General features: G+C 31.4%; 1 protein-coding gene across 1 annotated transcript in view; it reads right to left on the reverse strand.

Annotated features, from left to right (window-relative positions):
- The window catches only part of LOC129224267 (sodium/potassium/calcium exchanger Nckx30C-like), a 111965-nt gene that overhangs the window by 11680 nt on the left and 81743 nt on the right, over positions 1 to 18542 (reverse strand). The window contains 2 exon segments of the mRNA XM_054858695.1: positions 10282 to 10401; positions 16266 to 16418. Of these exon segments, the coding sequence (XP_054714670.1) occupies positions 10282 to 10401; positions 16266 to 16418 (273 nt within the window).

Below are 18542 nucleotides of genomic sequence, written 5' to 3' on the forward strand. Positions count from 1 at the left end.
GGGTTCCAGACCTTTCTCCTAAAATGAGTAAGAAAATTCAAAAATAAAAGTGTCCACTCTTTTAATATTTTCCTATCGCATGCATAAGATATGGAAATCAAATCTGAGCGCATACATTCCCCAACTCTTAAATTTTGTTATAAAAAACAAGTTTCACAAAAAAAAAAAAGAAGAAGAAGACGTAATTGGGTTGTGCTTTTCCTATGAAAAAATGCCAAATGTCTTCGAAGAAGAGCATCGATTTGGATTAAAGATGCATCAAGTTTAAAATAGAAAATTTTTGAACTATTTTATGAAGTGTAAATGCATTTCCATTTAACATAGTAAATTTATCTATATATTAAGTATAATTATCAATTTAATTTCAAATAAATAATAAACCATTTCAAAAAAAGCAAAAAAAAATAAATAAAATAATATAGTAAATGGGTAATTTGCTTTATGTTTGTCTGCAAGTAAAAACTGATGTTTATTATTATTAGTTGCATTCTGTTATTTTCTTTATTACTTTTCATTCTTTCATATTTTATTTTCATATTGGTATGTAGGTTATATAGACCGCTGAGCAAACTCTTGTATTTAGATATCATAGCTACTTTATCATTATTAGCTGCATTCTGTTCATTACTTTATTATTTTTCATTCTTTCATATTTTATTTTCATATTGGTCCCCCGACACGACGACGCTTGGATATATTACTATTATTTATAAGGCAATTTATCAGAAACCTCAAAAGCCGATAAATATATTATTTTAAACATTTTTTAGTCGGGTATTTTTAGTTCTTTATTTTAGTTTTATTTAAGGTTTTTTTTAGTCGGGGGTTTTTTAAATTTTTAATTTTAGTTTCATTTAAAGTTTTTTTCAGTAGGCGATTTTTAAAATTTTTAATTTAATTTTTATTTCATGCTTTTTAAAGGCCAGAATTCAAACTTTCCCGGACGTGAAATTGTAACACGAGATTCTGTGCCACTGAATCTGCGTATTCTGACAATAGTTGCAATTCAAGTTATTGCTAACCGTAGTATGCAAGTTATTGCTCACCGTGATATGTAACTTATTGCTCACCGTATGCAACATAGTGTTGGAAAAAGGTTTTGTTCACCGTGCAATTCGTAATTATGTTGCACAAAGTTATTGTAAATACGCGATCGTAATATACAGTCGGACCTCCATATATCGAAGTAGCAAATTGCCGGGGAAAAATTCGATATATAGAAACGATCTTATTTTAACATAAAAAACTTCTAAATCATTAAAACGTGCATGAAACCCAATTTATAATTTAAACGAGCATTAAATGAAAGATAACAATAAAAATATTAATTTTGCAGAAATTACATTTTTGCGCCTTCATACATCTTCATTCTTCGGTAAATCAACTTGATCTGTAACATTAGGGGATTTTCGTTTTGACAATGGAATCGAGTGAAAAGTAAAAAATCAATCTACTTAACTTGAATGATTTTTACTGAAGCTAAAAAGACTAGGAATGATACTCAACAGACAAAAGGGATAGCTTGAAACTGATTTTACAGTGATACTGGTTACAACTAAGATTTGAAATAAACTTGAGGGAATGTAAGAACTCCAGAACGGAACAACGACCGAACTACACACTCCTACACACCAGATTCCTCAAGTATTGTAGCAACCTTTAGTGAACATAATTTTCTCCGCTAAGCTTCATTTTTCATGATACCAACAGTCTAAAGCAGAGAAAAACCTACGAGTATCTCGAAAAAAAATTCGATATATAGTAGAGACGTACCGAGTACTCGGAAACTACTCGGTACTCGGCCAATTTGCCGAGTACTCGGTACTCGGCCAAATTCTGATCAGATACTCGGCCAATACCGAGTAGTTGCAAAAAATTGAATATTGTCCAAGATAGATACTAAAATTTATAAAAAAAGAGCAAGAATTATATTCTGCAATCATTTACCATTAAAATTTATAAGTCAAATTTAAATTTTGAGAATAATGAAGTTTGTAATGCTTCAATGGAATAAATCTGTATTTTAATGTCTCCAAAGTTAATAAAACTTATTTATTAAAAATTATGCAAAAAAGAAAATATGGAAATATATAATGGTATAGAAAATATGGAATTTTTATATTAAAATTGGATTTTTGCTTCAACCAAAAATTAGTTATAAGAAATATAAAAATATTTTTGCTTAAAAAATAAAAGGAAATGAAACAACGTTGAAAGTACAGTGCAGGAATACTGCAGACACATGTTTTGGCATTACAAGGAATTCTTTTTTTCAATGCACAAAATGGGAGCTCGTGGATTTAAAGACAAAACTCGGACTTTTTTGTTGAATGTCTTTACATTCTTTAGCTCACATGTTATGCACTGAAAAAGACATTCCCTGTAATGGGGGGGGGGGGCAGAAACACGTGTCTGCAGTGTTCCTGCACAATTGTTTTATCTGCTTTTAAAAATTATTTATATTTGGCAGACTAGAACTATAATTGATTCGTATACAGTGAAAACCCTCCTAACGTACACCCCTCAAAGGCAGACACCACTCTTATGCGGACAATTTTTAATTCCCCAGTTCCAATGCAAATAACATTCTTAAACCCCTGTCCTGCGGTCATCGCTCTATTGCGAACAAAAAAAATTGTCCTGTTAGTGTCCACATTAGAGGGATTTTACTGTAATTTGCCTTAATTCCAACTTGATTAATCATACCTTTTATTTATTTTTAATTTTAAAAATAATTTTTTTGTAAAATTTTAGACAAACAAAACTGTTTATGTAATGCGTAATTAAATTTCAGCAGGAATTTAGTTTTAAAAACTATTATATGGACAAGGAGGTCTATACTACTATTCCATTAAGTTCAAAATTCATCACATGCGTGTAGATGGTTCTTCTTAGAACATAATTGGTACTTGGTAACTCGGCCGAGTAGTGAAAAGCCGAGTTAACTCGGTACTCGGCCGAGTAGTGAAAGGCCGGGTACTCGGCTACTCGGCCCAAGTGCTACTTGGTACGTCTCTAATTTTAAGATTCAAAAATATGTTATAATGCTTAGATAAGATGTGATTTTGTTTAATGCTTTGCTTAAAGATAAGATTTCCATTATCATGTACGTTTTTAGTCTAAAATAATATGTTAACCAACTACTTTTCTGAACTATATTAGTCATGGCGTGTAAGAAAAACTCAAAATTTTTATTTTGTTCTAAACTAATTTTGGAGTAAAAGCAATATTACAAGAGTGAAAATCTGCATCACACACAGAAAGAGGGATCTATGTAGTTTTGCCTGTTGAGGTTAAGATAGTATAATGCAGTGTAGTTAAATTTAGAGCAATACATTTTAAAAATGCAAAATTAATTTATAAAAGTAAAATCAACTGATTTTAATTACTGATTTTGTTAAAATAAATCACTTAATACAAATCAATTGATTTAAATCAATTTTTTTTAAAAAAATCACTTGATTTAGATCATGATTTTAATCAGTATTTAAATCAAGCTGATTTAAATCAACAAACCCTGATTAAACATGAATCTTGAGATACAATCAACTTATAAAAAACCTATATTTACCCATAAAATCAAATATTAAATAAATATCTTTGTCATTTTTGGCCTTTACAACCTTCAGCAATGTGATAATGTTTGAGTGATTATGAAATTCTTGAAGATACCATATCTCTCGAAAGGTTCGCTAAAAAAGAAAATTTAAGAAATTAAAAAATTGAATGCAAAATGAAGTACATATGCAAGAAAAGTAGGTACAAAAGTTGCCAGGAGAGATGCATGACATCCGTTCTCTCCGGGGATTTAAAAAAAAAAAAAGAGGACTAGATAAATCATGAAGAAATGTGTTGGTCCAATATTCTTAACAATCGAAATAGTAATAGTTTTATTTCTATTATATGTTTTAAAATAATATTTTGGTTTGGAAAGAGTTAATTTTTTATAGTGTTCTTACTCAATGCTAACTTCATAGAAAAAATATTGTAAATTAATCTTAAAAAGGTAAACACGATTATAACAAAAGAAAAAAGATAACATTAAAATGCATATTTGCAATAAACTAATTTATAAAAATTTGCAAATTTGTGCAATTTAACACTGCATTTTGTTTTCTACTTTTCAGCACAAATCCATTTTTATTTCATAATTAATGCTGAAATTACATGACTTCATAAGCTTTGGTTTAGAGACGTACCGAGTACTCGGTAACTACTCGGTACACGGCCTACTCGGCCAATTTGCCGAGCACTCGGTACTCGGCCAAATTCTGATCAGATACTCGACCAATACCAAGTAGTTGCAAAAAATTGAATATTGTCCAAGACAGATGCTAAAATTTATAAAAAAAAGAGCAAGCATTATATTCTGCAATCATTTACAATTAAAATTTATAAGTCAAATTTAAATTTTGAGAATAATCAAGTTTGTAATGCTTCAATGGAATAAATCTTTATTTTAATGTCGGCACAGTTAATAAAACTTATTTATTAAAAATTACGCAAAAAATGTAAGTATAGAAAATATGGAATTTTTATATTAAAAATGGATTTTTGCTGCAAACAAAAATTAGTTATAAAAAATGTGAAAATACCTTTGCTTAAAAAATAAAACAACCTTAAAAGTACAGTGCAGGAACTCTGCAGACACGTGTTTTGGCATTACAAGGAATTCCTTTTTCAATGCACAAAATGGTGGCTCGTAGATTTAAAGGCATCCGACAAAATTTATACAAGTAACTCATGATGTATTTGTTAATGATACAATGCATGATTAATAATCAAAAATTATTGTAAAAATGTGAAGTTTACTTTAAAACTGTTAGAGAAAAGCATTTCTCTCTCTCTCTCTCTCAGCTCTTACATGTAAATGCAATTCCTATCCATAATAATTGAGTATATAATGTTTTTAATTGTTAACTATGTATTAATTTATAGGAGTAACTTAATAGTTTGCTTGTCAATTTAACATTACGGTATTAATTTTTCATATTGTAAGCAAATATAGTCTCGTTATGGAGAACTTATTATCAAGTGGAATGAATAAATATCCTACTGCTGTTATAGTTGTAGTTATTTTTGCCCCTAATTCCTTCGTTTTGTATTTAAACTGAACTTTTAAATATTTTTTAAGAGGGTTATTTGATATTTAAATTGTTTAGTTTAATATTTTTTTAGAGTTTGTTTTCCATTTTGATACATTTTGTATTCTTGTTACACAGAATGTTTTGAATAAAAATTAAGAATTAAATTTTAAATTTCATCACCACTAATTTCAGCAAAATTTGACAAGCAGATAAGCGTTTTATTTATTTACGCGAGGGAGCAATGCTTAGGATTGCGGGGGGGGGGCATTCCCTCGACCCGATTGAACATTACTAAAATCTAGCAAGCCTGTGCATGGCCGAGTGAATCATACTAAAGATTTGAAAATCTTATCAATAGTTATGTAACGATAAATGATTAATATGTTCACTGAAATATGTTGAATTCAAATCTGTATTTCTTGTTACTTTTCGGCAAAAAGGTTTTTACATTAGTGGTATTTCGAAAGAAAAAATATTTTTGCAGTGAAACACACAAGTGTTCCAAAAATGTATTCATGCAACGATTTATGCTTGATGAGAACCTAATTTCTTCCATAGCTGTTTGTGCAAGATGTTGCTTTCGCTTTTTCTTTTTTTTTCAAATTTGAAGAGTAAAATATAAATAATAAAATTTACGAAACTCGTTATGAACTTTCCTTTCACAGTTTGAAAACATATCCACATAAAATATAACGTTTATAAAATGTTCCGAGAACAGTCGGATGTTGAATGTTCTATCGAGCAATTTAGGCAAGTAATTTTTGGGTAATTTAGATACAACCCTTCAATTATTATCCTTATTACGATAATAAAGGTTACGAAGCTCGTTATGAACTTTCTTTCACAGTTTGAAAACATATATATCCACATAAAATATAAGGTTTAAAAATATGTTCCGAGCACAGTCGGATGTTGAATGTGCTATCGAGCAATTTAGGCAAGTAATTTTTGGGTAATTTAGATACAACCCTTCATTTATTATCCTTACTATGATAATAAAAGTAAAACTTACTTTCAAAGTTCGATGATAACTCTTCCAATTTCCAATCTTCTAGTTTTTTCTTGACGAACAGATCAGCCATCTTGATCGCTCCGCAAGACAGCACGAAAAACGCGCCGAAAGCGTATGAACATTGTCGACACTTGTTCACGCTCTTGAGCGACGCGTAGCATGCGCAATAAGAAAAGAGTTCGAAGCTCGCGAGTTTTATTCTTGGAAGTCACGCTTATTATATTTCCTATTTATACATGAATATTTATTAAACCATGCTCATGAAACGTTAGCTGCAGTATTAAATGATTGTATGCATCTTTATTCATGAATTAGTGTTTGATAATGTGTTGTATTCTTATATGATGACTTGGGTATGTTCGTATATGATGACTCGTATTTCTCGTATGTTTGTATTTGATGCCACATTTACTCATTTTTGAATCAATTGTATTAAAAAAAAATGAATACATTCAGAGTTTCATTTTTGAATACATTTTTTTTAACAGTGTACCAATAAATATTAATTAATTATTATGCTGTGGCACGAGTTTCATTTTTCGTGACTTCTACGAGCGTTACTTGATCAGTAAATTGGCTATGATAGTATATATGAAGATATTGTCTGACTTTAATACCCTATATTTCGATTCGAGGGCAATGATTTACGAGTCAAAAGCCACGTTTCACTATGCTCATTTAAAGACTATATATTTAAATGCTTTTTATTATTACATTAGCACATAATTTCCTTGTAGGCAACATTACTGAGAGGGATAATCACACTGACAGGTAACACTAGATGTTTTGAACTCATTTTTTATTTCTAAGTTTAAGGATACAGTGGAGTCTCTTTACTCTGAACACTCATGGAACCGAACAGAAGTGTTCAGATTAAGGGAGTGTTCATTACAGAGGGAGACTGGATAATACATGAATAACGTATTTGATATCTTTAATGGACAATGTTCAGTACTTTTCGTAGTGCTAGTATACCATTTACTGCGATAGAGATGCAGAATTTTGGATTGCTTGCTGGTGTAACCTCCAATTCAATTCAGTAGAACCTAAACTCTTATATTTCTTTCTTTACTTTTTTTATTAAAAAAGTTCACCTGAAAAAAAAATGAGTAATGTTTAACGTTTTTTCATTGTCATGCAAAGTACGTGTTATCATGAAAAAAAATTCGGGCGATTCTCAGCCGCATTTTGCTTGAAGGTAATCGTTTTCTATAGGTCTTGAATACTATTTGATACAATGGTTGGATTCTTGAAATACGCAGTTCAGTGACAGAAACTTCAGGCTCATATTGTTCAGCTGAATGATCTTATGTAATACAGTAATATCCACGAAAGTAATTTGTCTTTCTCCTCTCATTATCTTCTTAATAATCTTCAACAACTGTGATAAAATTTCAATGGTATTTCAGGTTTTCCAATTTGGTACATAGGAATTCCCAAGTACTGATTGTGTACACGTTCAGAATATAGAGAGGTAATAACCGCACGGGGTTAAAAAATAGTGTTCATAATAGTGGAGTGTTCATATTATAGGATGTTCAGGGTACAAGGAGGTCAGTCTGTATTAAGTCTATGGAGCTTCGCCGGGACCATCAAAATGTGTTCAGAATATCGCGGTGTTCACATTAGGGAGTGTTCAGATAGAGTCCACTGTAATTTTTAACGGACAAACGCGATACTTTTACATCAACAACTCAACATTACAAAACGAAATAATTTTCAAACATTAACTAACGCTTTTTTTTCATCGAACAATCAAGCCATCTCATCATAAAAGACAGCAAAATATCTTCATTTTTTTCTGAAAAGTAGACGAGTTCTGGAAAGGGCGGAAAAGCAAAAAGAACAATGTCCTGTAAAAGTCATTTATCCATCAAGCTTCGAGATCATCCAATTCTTCACCGAAGAAACAGAAATCGATACAACCAGATGTTCCATTAGCGAGTGGGAAGGCGTGTCCCTAATGCGACACTTAAAATACTAATTTAGAAAGGTAGCCAATAACGATAAACTTCCTCTTGTATGCAATTAACGCCAGAGTAGACGTAAATTAGTGAATCTTGCGAGAGTTAAATATCATTAAATGCAAAGCATGCTTTGAATTCTGGAAAAATTTAATTGCGAGTTGGAAGTAGTTTGATGCACACTAAATGTAACAAAATCTTTCGAAATTATTTACATTTAAGATGATTGCGAAAGACTACAAAATTAGCTTAGGTTTCTACTATGTGCTAATTTAGGATATGCAAAATCACCAGCCTTGACTTCAATTGAATTAAAATGATGTACATCATATTTAAAAGGATGTACAGTATTTGAAAATACTCTCATGCATTTGCATTTATCTAAAAGCATAAGTAAATTCAATGAAAGAAATATTTTTTTTCCACTTTAATCATAAGTAAATTCAATTGAAAAAAAACACACACGCACACAGTTTAAACTTAATTTCTTTGTGTGGTGAGGAAGGCGGTGGAACGCAATGGAAGCACCTATAAGGAAAGGAATGTGAACGTCAAAATTAAAAATTAAGAGATAACTAGTAAAAATAGAAGAAGAAACTCACATTTGTGTTTGGGGAAGAGACGGTACTAGTAGCTCTGGCACGTGCTGCTATACAGCATGGAAAAGATTTCCAATGAAAGTAAAACTAGAGTTTGAACTTTGCATGCGTTTTACCCAAAACTTTAATCCTTTTACACTAATTTGTAGGTTACTTTCTTCAATGAGCCAGTGAAAAGCAAAGGATTGCATTGAAAGTAGGCATTTTCAAGTTTTGAGTTCAACGCGTTTAAAGTTTAGTTCCTTGGTAGACTTTCATTGAATTCTTTCTCTAAATAATGCTGTACAGCAGCACCAACTAGAGCTACTAATACCATCTCTTGCCCCAAGATAGAGGAATGATTAACCTATCATTTGTAATGCCTATCTCCAAACTTTTGATTTTGCCACTTGCATTCCTTTGCTTCTCGCTGCCTCAAATGCCCTTTACTTAGAAGCTTCAGTTCAGATTCAGTCTTGATAAACACAACAGCTCATGTTTTACCCAAAAGGCTTTTCGGTATGCTTGCTGTCATTAACTCTTTCGTTGCATAGGAGAATTACGCTTAAGAACTTTGCCTCTTTAATCGGCGTTGCATGTTTCTTGTACCTCCTGGTATGGCAGAAAATAAATTTAGAAACTGAAAAAGTGTCTAATAAACTGAATATAACGTAATCTTGAAATACACCGCCATCTCAGTCATTTCCAGCCGATGACTGCTGTTTCGCACTTATTAGCACTCATCAGCCCGGAGTGGCAATGGCACTCTTGGCTTCCTTAAGAGGTTTTCCATCTCCAACTCAGTCACTTTTCTATGCCGGGCTGATGAGTGCTGATAAGCACGAAACTGCAGTCCTCTGCTGGAAATGACTGAGCTGGTGGTGTATTTCATGTATTTCTGCCTTAGCAATGGCTAATGGGCGATAATTTATTTAATATAACGTGACCGTTTTCAAATGTTGACAGACGTACTCGCTAGTAATTCACAATATCTTTTATAAACCCCCACAAAATAGACAAGGTATAATATCCTGCATCCTTTGAGGTAATTCGTGCAGCTAAATGCCTTTTTACTTGAGTATCTCTGTCACGTAACAAGGCATACCGTTATTAACTAATTCAGAGACTATCTATGATATAAAGTTTCATTTTAATGAAAACTTAAATAGTTCGAGTTTTAACCCCGTATTCGGATCGGTGTTTAAGCACTAAAGTTATTACTATTTATTCTCCTTTCTATTTACATCATTCTAAAATAGTTTTTAAAAAATCTGTACAATCACAATCATTTTTTTTCCGAATCAAGATTAGAAGGCAACATAATGAAAAAGCATTTACTGTTGCTGTTTTTTATGTGTCCAAATCAAGTTTTAAGTATTTATGTATGTACATAAGTGCTTTATCATCAACTGCTACAAGATATATCTGACAAAAATACACTTTGACTGACTATCTAACAGTCAAATACATTTCAGAGGAAGTTTTTTGTGTTATTTTGTCAAATGCATTTGCAGTTATCTCTCTATAAAAAAAAAGTTCCTTATTATTACGAAAGACATATGTTGTAACTTTTACTGTTAGCTATTGCTATGACTTTTTACTGCATGTATTTGCGCACTTCTCAGATTTAAGAAACTTACTTCATTTGGTATTCCTGCAGTCTGTCCTACAAGGGAAGCCCACCATACCATAAGGTACGAAAAGACTGCAATCCACAAGATACTGCCGACGAAGGTAATGATAAAATACTTTCTCTTTTCCTGTTAAAAAAGAATGAAACATAATACAAATATTTCTGAAATGAAATTCGATTGCAATTTCATTTTTCATAAAAAAAACAATGTCATATATATATATATATATATATATATATATATATATATATATATATATATATATATATATATATATATATATATATATATATATATATATATATATATAAATATATATATATATATATATAAATATATATATATATATATATATATATAAATATATATATATATATATATATATATATATATATATATATATATATATATATATATATATATATATATATATATATATATATATATATATATATAAATATATATATATATATATATATAAATATATATATATATATATATATATATAAATATATTATAAATATATATATATATATATATATATATATATATATATATATATATATATATATATATATATATATATATATATATATATTGCTACTGGGAGATATTTTCTTTTTTGTTTTTTCTGATTTGTTTCATTTTTTCAAATATTTTCATTAGCTTTTAATACATTTAGAGATTTAGAGCCTTCGGTTTCCTTAGCATATGACAATACAAAATACATTATGCTATTTCAGGAGTACAATAAGATATTTAAGAATCACTAAGTTAATTCTACCAAAGCTATCAAAATATGTATATATATTACCGTTAAAGTATATAATGCAGTTATTTTCTAGAATATCTAGTTATTCCATGAAATAACTGATCGTGTCCGTTAAAGTGTGTAATATGTTACTAATTTTACATTTTAACTAGTTATTCTTTGAAATAACTAGGTATTCTATAAATTAACTAATGAGAGACGGTTAAAGTGTAAAATAAACAATTTCCCTAAAATGAAACGTATAGACTGTATTTATGGAAATGTACCATAAAATCATTTGAAACAACAAGGATTACTGAAATGACACTTGGAATTACAGAGAAAATTATTTCTAAAACAAAACATTTTCTGTTGACGCACTGGGTTTTACACGAACATTTTGGGGGTAACACAGGGGTGTAAGTCAAATGTATTTGGCTTGAAAGATATATGATAATTATTTTACACTTAAACGGGCTTCAGATCGTTATTCTATGAAATAACTAGGTATTCAATAAAATAACGGATTTCATACTTTAACGGTAACATATATATATATATATATATATATATATATATATATATATATATATATATATATATATATATATATATATATATATATATATATATATATATATATATATATATATATACAGTGCATACCAAAAACATATGTTGCATTTTCCATTCAAGCCCAAAACCTTGAACAGTTCAGTGCACCTAATTTTAGCACTTGATTAAGCATAATGCACTAAAAAAAGGTAATACATACTTTATTTTAGGCGAAAATATAAAATTATGCTCCCTTTATTTAAAAAAAGAAATAAATAAATTCGTCCATTTCATTATGTTTAGTGTTTTTTTATATTATTAAATCACAAAGTACTAAGCGTAGAAACTACCATATCAGATGAAAGACATGCACTACATTGTGATTAAAAAAGGACGCTAGCTTATCGCCACTTTACTAAATAGAACATAATATTTCAGCTTATTTCTGGTATGGGAGTTATAAATTCGCAACATATATTTTACTTCGGCGTCTCAGATTAACACTATACTGCCTTTCCTTTTCAGCAGTATTGTTACAACTTATATATTTTACCTCATAAAAAAATTTTATAGGTAAAAATGATTGTGACATTAAATTATATTTAAAGGTGTGGTCAAGTCACGCAGAAAGTGCGAGCCACGCCTTTCCTAAAGAGACAAAGTCCGTCTTTAGATCTAATCCAATTAAAGATTAGCGCACAAGTGACTACAAAGATGACCTTTAACAATATTCTACTTAAAAATCAAATTCGAACGAAAATTGGGGGAAATAAAATTTCACACTATTTTTTGGAAATTTACGATACACTAGTTTTTAGAATAGAAATACATTAAATGATAAATAATAAATTGCAATAAAAACCTTTGAATGTTAAACTGACTGCTTTATTGTGTAATAAGGTCCGATCAATGACACATGCATAAAAACTGTTTTAAAAATGCTGTACTATATTTTATGTTCATTTCTTAGTCCCATTCGTTTTATAGAACTTTTAAAACTTTTTTTAAGCCTGAGTTAGTTAATAGAGCTTATTTTCAGAATAATTGTGGCCATGAAAATAAAATACTCTCGAAGATTAACATCACATTTTAACAAAAACTAACACAACACTAAATTTTCAGATATTTTTTGGCCACAGACACTTGTCCTCCTTTTGAACTCACTTCGAAGCCCACTTTTTTGAGCAATTCTCAAAACACTTTTGAGTCATATGTTCAGAACACTCATTTGGTTTGCACACTTTTTTAACTATTTCAGGAACGCATTGGATAACACTTTTGAACAGGGACTTATTTCCTGTCTTTTGGAACACTTCGTATCACACATTTTGCGACACTTCTTACGGACTTATTGAACACTCCTCTGATTATACAAGTAGATTTTGTTGTTAATTTTACAGTAATCTTGCGGCGCAACTGTCGACCGCTGCTGGGAAAGGGGTGGTCTTTGACAATAAAGGGCGATCCTTTTTGGTAGTAATCGCGACACCAGCCGAGAAAAATTTATTGCAACATGACGTCTAGTAGTATCATATTGAAAGATTCTATTAAATGATAGTTAAGAAATGCTGCTGAAATCATATTTTTACAAAAGAAAGTGATGGTTTCACATGTGTGCTCATATATGTTCCTAATTTGTTCTCAAATGTGCTCCTAAGTTTATATTTTAACAAGTATCATGAAAGATACACATTCAGAATAGATTTGGAACACATTTCAGCACTCTTTCTTTTTAACGGAACACATTTTAGTGCACATTCAAGAAACTAGAGCACTCTTCCTGAATTAAAGAGTTCTAAACGTGCTTCCATCTTGTTCTGGGATTTCGTAGGTATCATTTTTTTCACAGTTTAATGTAGCTTATGGACGCATTGTCAGTTTTACTTTGCTAGTGTATCCTTTGCTTTTTTATATCATAAAGCACATTGATAAACATTAATGCTATTAAGGAAATTTGTTGCAAATCTTCAGCGAAATTTTTGCCCCTCGAGACACAGTAAACTCTAACTATAGTAACTGATGAAGATGATAAAACGAAGCAAAAACGATTTTAAAGCGAAAAATTAAAGTTACCTACATAAAAAAGGAAAATGTGATAAATGAAAAAAAAAAACCGCTAAGAAATGCCATAAATGCTGATAATGTTAAATATCAAGTATCCAAACAAGTGCTGAATTTTTTTCAAGCAAACAAAAGTTATAGTTTGGAAAAAAAATGGGGATGAGTTTCAGAAATGTGAAACATTAAAGAATTCAAAAATAACAAATAACATTGCATAACAACGAAATGAGAAAAAATGCACTGAAGGAAAAAAACACTATATCTAAAAGAAAAGCAAATTCCAATGAGAGCTCCCCTTCCTCTTTGCTCCTCAAGAACGGTCTAATCTTGTATAAAATGAAAGCTTTTTAATACCCCTTTTTTTTCATAAGAATGATATGCATTGCTATTGATCCTGTTCCATACCTTTAAATCTATTGCGAAAAAAGCAATTTTGAATAGATATCGCAACGGATTAACAACAATCGACTTCAAATATTGAATTAACCCATGTGTGAAACAGATACAAATACAAAAGAGTTAGATTCAACTTTGGAAAGAGGTATAATATGTTTTTCATGCAGATGATAACTGATGTTATGTTTTATTTTTAGACGAGTAGTGCCCGTACGGTACGGTGATGCTCGTGCAAAGCATTTAAAGGCAGACCCTTGAATAAATAAAAAAGAAAAATGAAATCTTCATTTTTCTTTTGCTAAAATGCGTACACACCCTTTAAACAACATCCAAAATTTCTTTTCAACTTAAAATATTTTTCGAAAACGTGAAATTACATTAACAGTTACTTTGAAACGTAAAACAATCCACTAAGTCTATTGCTTATCGCCAAGTGACCTCGCTCTCGTAACGAGCCGATAAGAGCTCTGGTCTCGACGAGAACTTTTAAAAGAAAATCTCGCCCACCCAAATCCACCATCAGAAACACAGATCATCTAAAACAAAACGAAATTTCCGCTCCATCGTCCCCCCGTATGAAAAAGAATAACTGTCCAGATGGCTTCTTCCACATAAGCACCTGTGCTGGTGTTCTCGATCCCCTGATTTATCACAGAATGAGCATATCTGGGATAGCTCTGGACCAATTTGGACTGCCTACGAGTTTGAATGAATTAGGGACGTCTTCACAGTAAATGTAGAAAGAGTTGACGTAAGACATCGTGTGATACTTTAAGGTCTCAATTTTTGCTAGTATACCTCGTGCATTCGTGCTAGGAGGCAGCCCAATATGATGCTAAAACCTCCATTCAATTGGGATTTTTTCTGTAATAAAAATCTTTTTGTAATCACTTTCTCATACCGATGTTGTCCTCACGTTCATGAAATTTCGTTTTAATTTAACAATGGGGTTGTTTAATTCAGTCAAAAGTACTACTTCTATTCACCGAAATTGATAGAATAAGCAAAAAATAAATAACATGGAGCCAGAGAAACTTTCATTTTAAGAATAGTCATTTTTATTTTATTTTTTATTAAATGAACGATTTTTTAAAAAAGTTGTGGTCTTTATGACGTCACAAGTGATGTACTTTGGCGCACTACTCCATTTCGCGCTAAATGTTTACGCTTTGCTGTCACCCACGTTGCCAGACTGTGCGCTACTGCCATCAGTGAATGGCATTTCATCACGTGTGATGTCATGCACAGAAGTGTAAAAATGAATTTCAATGTACGCAACGATTAAAATAGTTGTTAAAAAGTATTAAAAAATGCCAAATTATTTAAAAAAATGGTTAAATTTTATGTTTTTAAGCATGCTCTTTCAGAAAAAAAAAATACTTTTAAAATTTCGGAAACAGCACCATTCCTTATTGGTGTTTTATTTTTTGCTCTATAGTGTATTTTATTTTTTACTTATTTTTTTAAATATACATATATATACATATCTTTACTAATAATAAAGCTGAAAGTCCGACAGAGAGAGAGATCTGTCCGGATCTCTCTCTGTCCGGATTTCTGTCTGTCAGGATGTCTGTGACACGCATAGCGCCTAGACCATTCTTCCGATTTTCATGAAATTTGGCATAAAGTTAGTTTGTAGCACTTGGGTGTGCACCTTGAAGCGATTTTCGAACATTCGATGTGGTTCTTTTTCTTTTTTATTTTATATACAAAATTATCATAAGATAGACAAGTAAATTACGAAATTCTCATAACGTGGAACCGTAACATGTGCACAAGCCAAATTGCGAGAAAATTCACTATACAATATTTGTAAATATACAGGCGAACCAAAAGACCTTTTAATTTTCGATTACGGGCAAAGCCGTACGGGTACCACTAGTATGTACATAATAGGTTAATGTGTGGCTACTGATAGCTTTACGGGAAGTTTACAATGCGATACAGAGGAACAATTATAAATGCAAGCATGTGTTTTGTGGTTGCAATAGCCCCTCTTCATTGCAAAAAATGATGGTTGTGAAATTTTAACGTTGGTTTTCTCTTGCAAATGAGTTGAATAACCCATAGTCAAAATTTCAAAAATAAAAAACAACCGAATTTGATCATCCAATGAGTAGTTATGACTAGACAATTTTAAAAAGAAGCATACTCAATAAACTAATAAGATCAGCTTTTTCTTTTTTTATTTTAAGTTAAACTTAATTTTTCGATTAAAACTTACCGGCTTTCTGGTATCTGGAAGTGTTAAATAAAGAGGATACATTATAGGACTTAATAAGACATAATTGAGCCTCTTCCGCCATGTATCAGGCCAGGAAAGATTCAATGGTTTATCACCTTCATCTTCGTCTTCTTCTGCAATAGGTTCAGGGTTCTGTAAATAAAAAATCTGATTGAAATAAAAATCTGTGTCATAATCTCAAAGAAACTCCCCCTCTTCAAACCTTTTTAAAACAAACAGTCCGTCATGATTAGAAAGACTTTCTGGTATTATAAAATAGGTAATACGCAGCACCTGCCCCTTTTTAGGATCTATTGTCCGCTTTTCAGGAGAAGGCACTTCGCCATGCCTCCTCGAATGCAGAGTTCCATTTTACGCGGGTTGATCGGTAAGCAATCGACGCGCTTCTAAATGAGACAACCAGACAACCTTAACTTGGGCGTGCATTTTAATATGCAAAAAAGTATTAGTGTCCTTTTCATCACTTGCTTCACTTGTCAGTTGTCATTTTAGTTGTTCTTATATTTTAAAAACAGCTGCTTTTACAACAAAATGCTATGATCCGAATATACCTTCTGACGAAAACAACGAAATAGAATCATCGTATACCACGTGACGGGGGAGTAGTCAAGTACCTTCTTTTGAAAAACGGACAATACCAGCGTTTCTTTTTTTCCTGAATTCTTGTATCACTTCTTGAGGTGTAACTTTTACGCTTAGTAAGAAATCATACCATCACGCTCACCTCTCCCAACCCCTTGAACCGATTCTTACCAAAAACTGAACAGCTCAAACTTACATGCGGTATTGTGTGACTCTGATAAGTTCAAGCTTACCTTGAGAAAGTGTTCTTCTCTTTTGGGTGAGAGTGAAAGTTGATTGGTGCTGAGTTGAGTTGGATTACTTTCTTAATAGTTTTGTGAAGGTACTCCAACACATATCCGCCCAAGTTTTAACTTCTCAGAGACACAGTATTCATATGTATACAACTTTCGTTCGAATAAATGCGGTTCGTTTGGAAATTGAATGGTCACAAAAAAATTTCGGATAATTTTTGACACGGAGACAGATACTTTACAAAAACGGTCAAAATGGAATCAACACACCTTAAAAGATATAAATTTATCAATGTTCAAAACTCTAAACTGTTCTTCAAACCAATAGTTTTTTCTACATACTACATATGGCAGTAAAAAGCAATTATTTCCTTTTCTTTCTTGTTAATTTTACTAAGCATCAAAAATTCCCACAAAGCAAAAACGGTTCAGAAACGTTCCTAGAAAAAAAATGGGCAGCCGATGTGTCCACTTTCTACCAGTAACATATCTTGTAAAAACACAGGATTGTTTTCCGCTAAAAGTCAGTAATCTTCTTAAAATCGTTCTAAATAATACATAAATATTTGAGGTTAAAGCCAGTCATGTTTCTGAAACCTTTAGAGTAAACTTTAGTAGTTTTTAAGTAGTAGCTTGGCGCCTTTCTGCTAAGCCAAGAGAGTCCTAAAAGCATTGTCGCAAATGGGGCCAACGCTAAGACAGAATTGCAAGTACCATCTCACTTGCTTGCAATTCCTGCAAAGCTTCGGAATCCAGAAAATTATTCGTTCTCATTCGGAGCTAAGTAAATTTGGATGCGCTCGTAGCCATAAAGCCGTAATCATTCGTAAGCCAATACACTTAATAAGTACGTTAATTTAATCTTTAAACTTGTAGGCAGAATTATTTTTCAAAACAGTGAGAAGTCTGCATTCGCGCAACTTGGAGTAACTAGGGAAACTTTTTGACAAAGGTACTTAATTTTTAAAGGAAATTGGCAAAAACCTGCGTAATCCCGAAACGCTCCATGGAAATTGCCAGTATGGTTTCAGAATTTTTTACAGTGAGACGCAAATAATACGAAAAAAGGAAACAATTGATCGGTTGGATTGGATGTTTTAACATTAATGTTGAGGAAGGTCGGTCGGTTTTTGAACATGGGCAATGTCTTTTGTTCACATAAAACTAAGTACGAATAGCATTTTATTTTATGCCGCTTGAACCGAATTTTTAATAACAGGTAACAATTCTTTTAGCGGGGCAAAACTATATATATATATATATATATGTATATAATTCTAATATTTTGTAATGCTTTTCGCAATCACGAGTTGCGACAGAACCCTTCTCCTTGGGGGTAAATGTTTTTAGAAATGGCTCCTGTCCCTCCTCCAGAGTGGTTGTATGTTCGTAAGGACGTGTGTGTTTGTAGACGGGCGTGTGTGTGGTTGTGTAGGCGTGT

Source organism: Uloborus diversus, chromosome 6 (genome assembly GCF_026930045.1).
Source record: "Uloborus diversus isolate 005 chromosome 6, Udiv.v.3.1, whole genome shotgun sequence".
NCBI lineage: Eukaryota > Metazoa > Arthropoda > Arachnida > Araneae > Uloboridae > Uloborus > Uloborus diversus.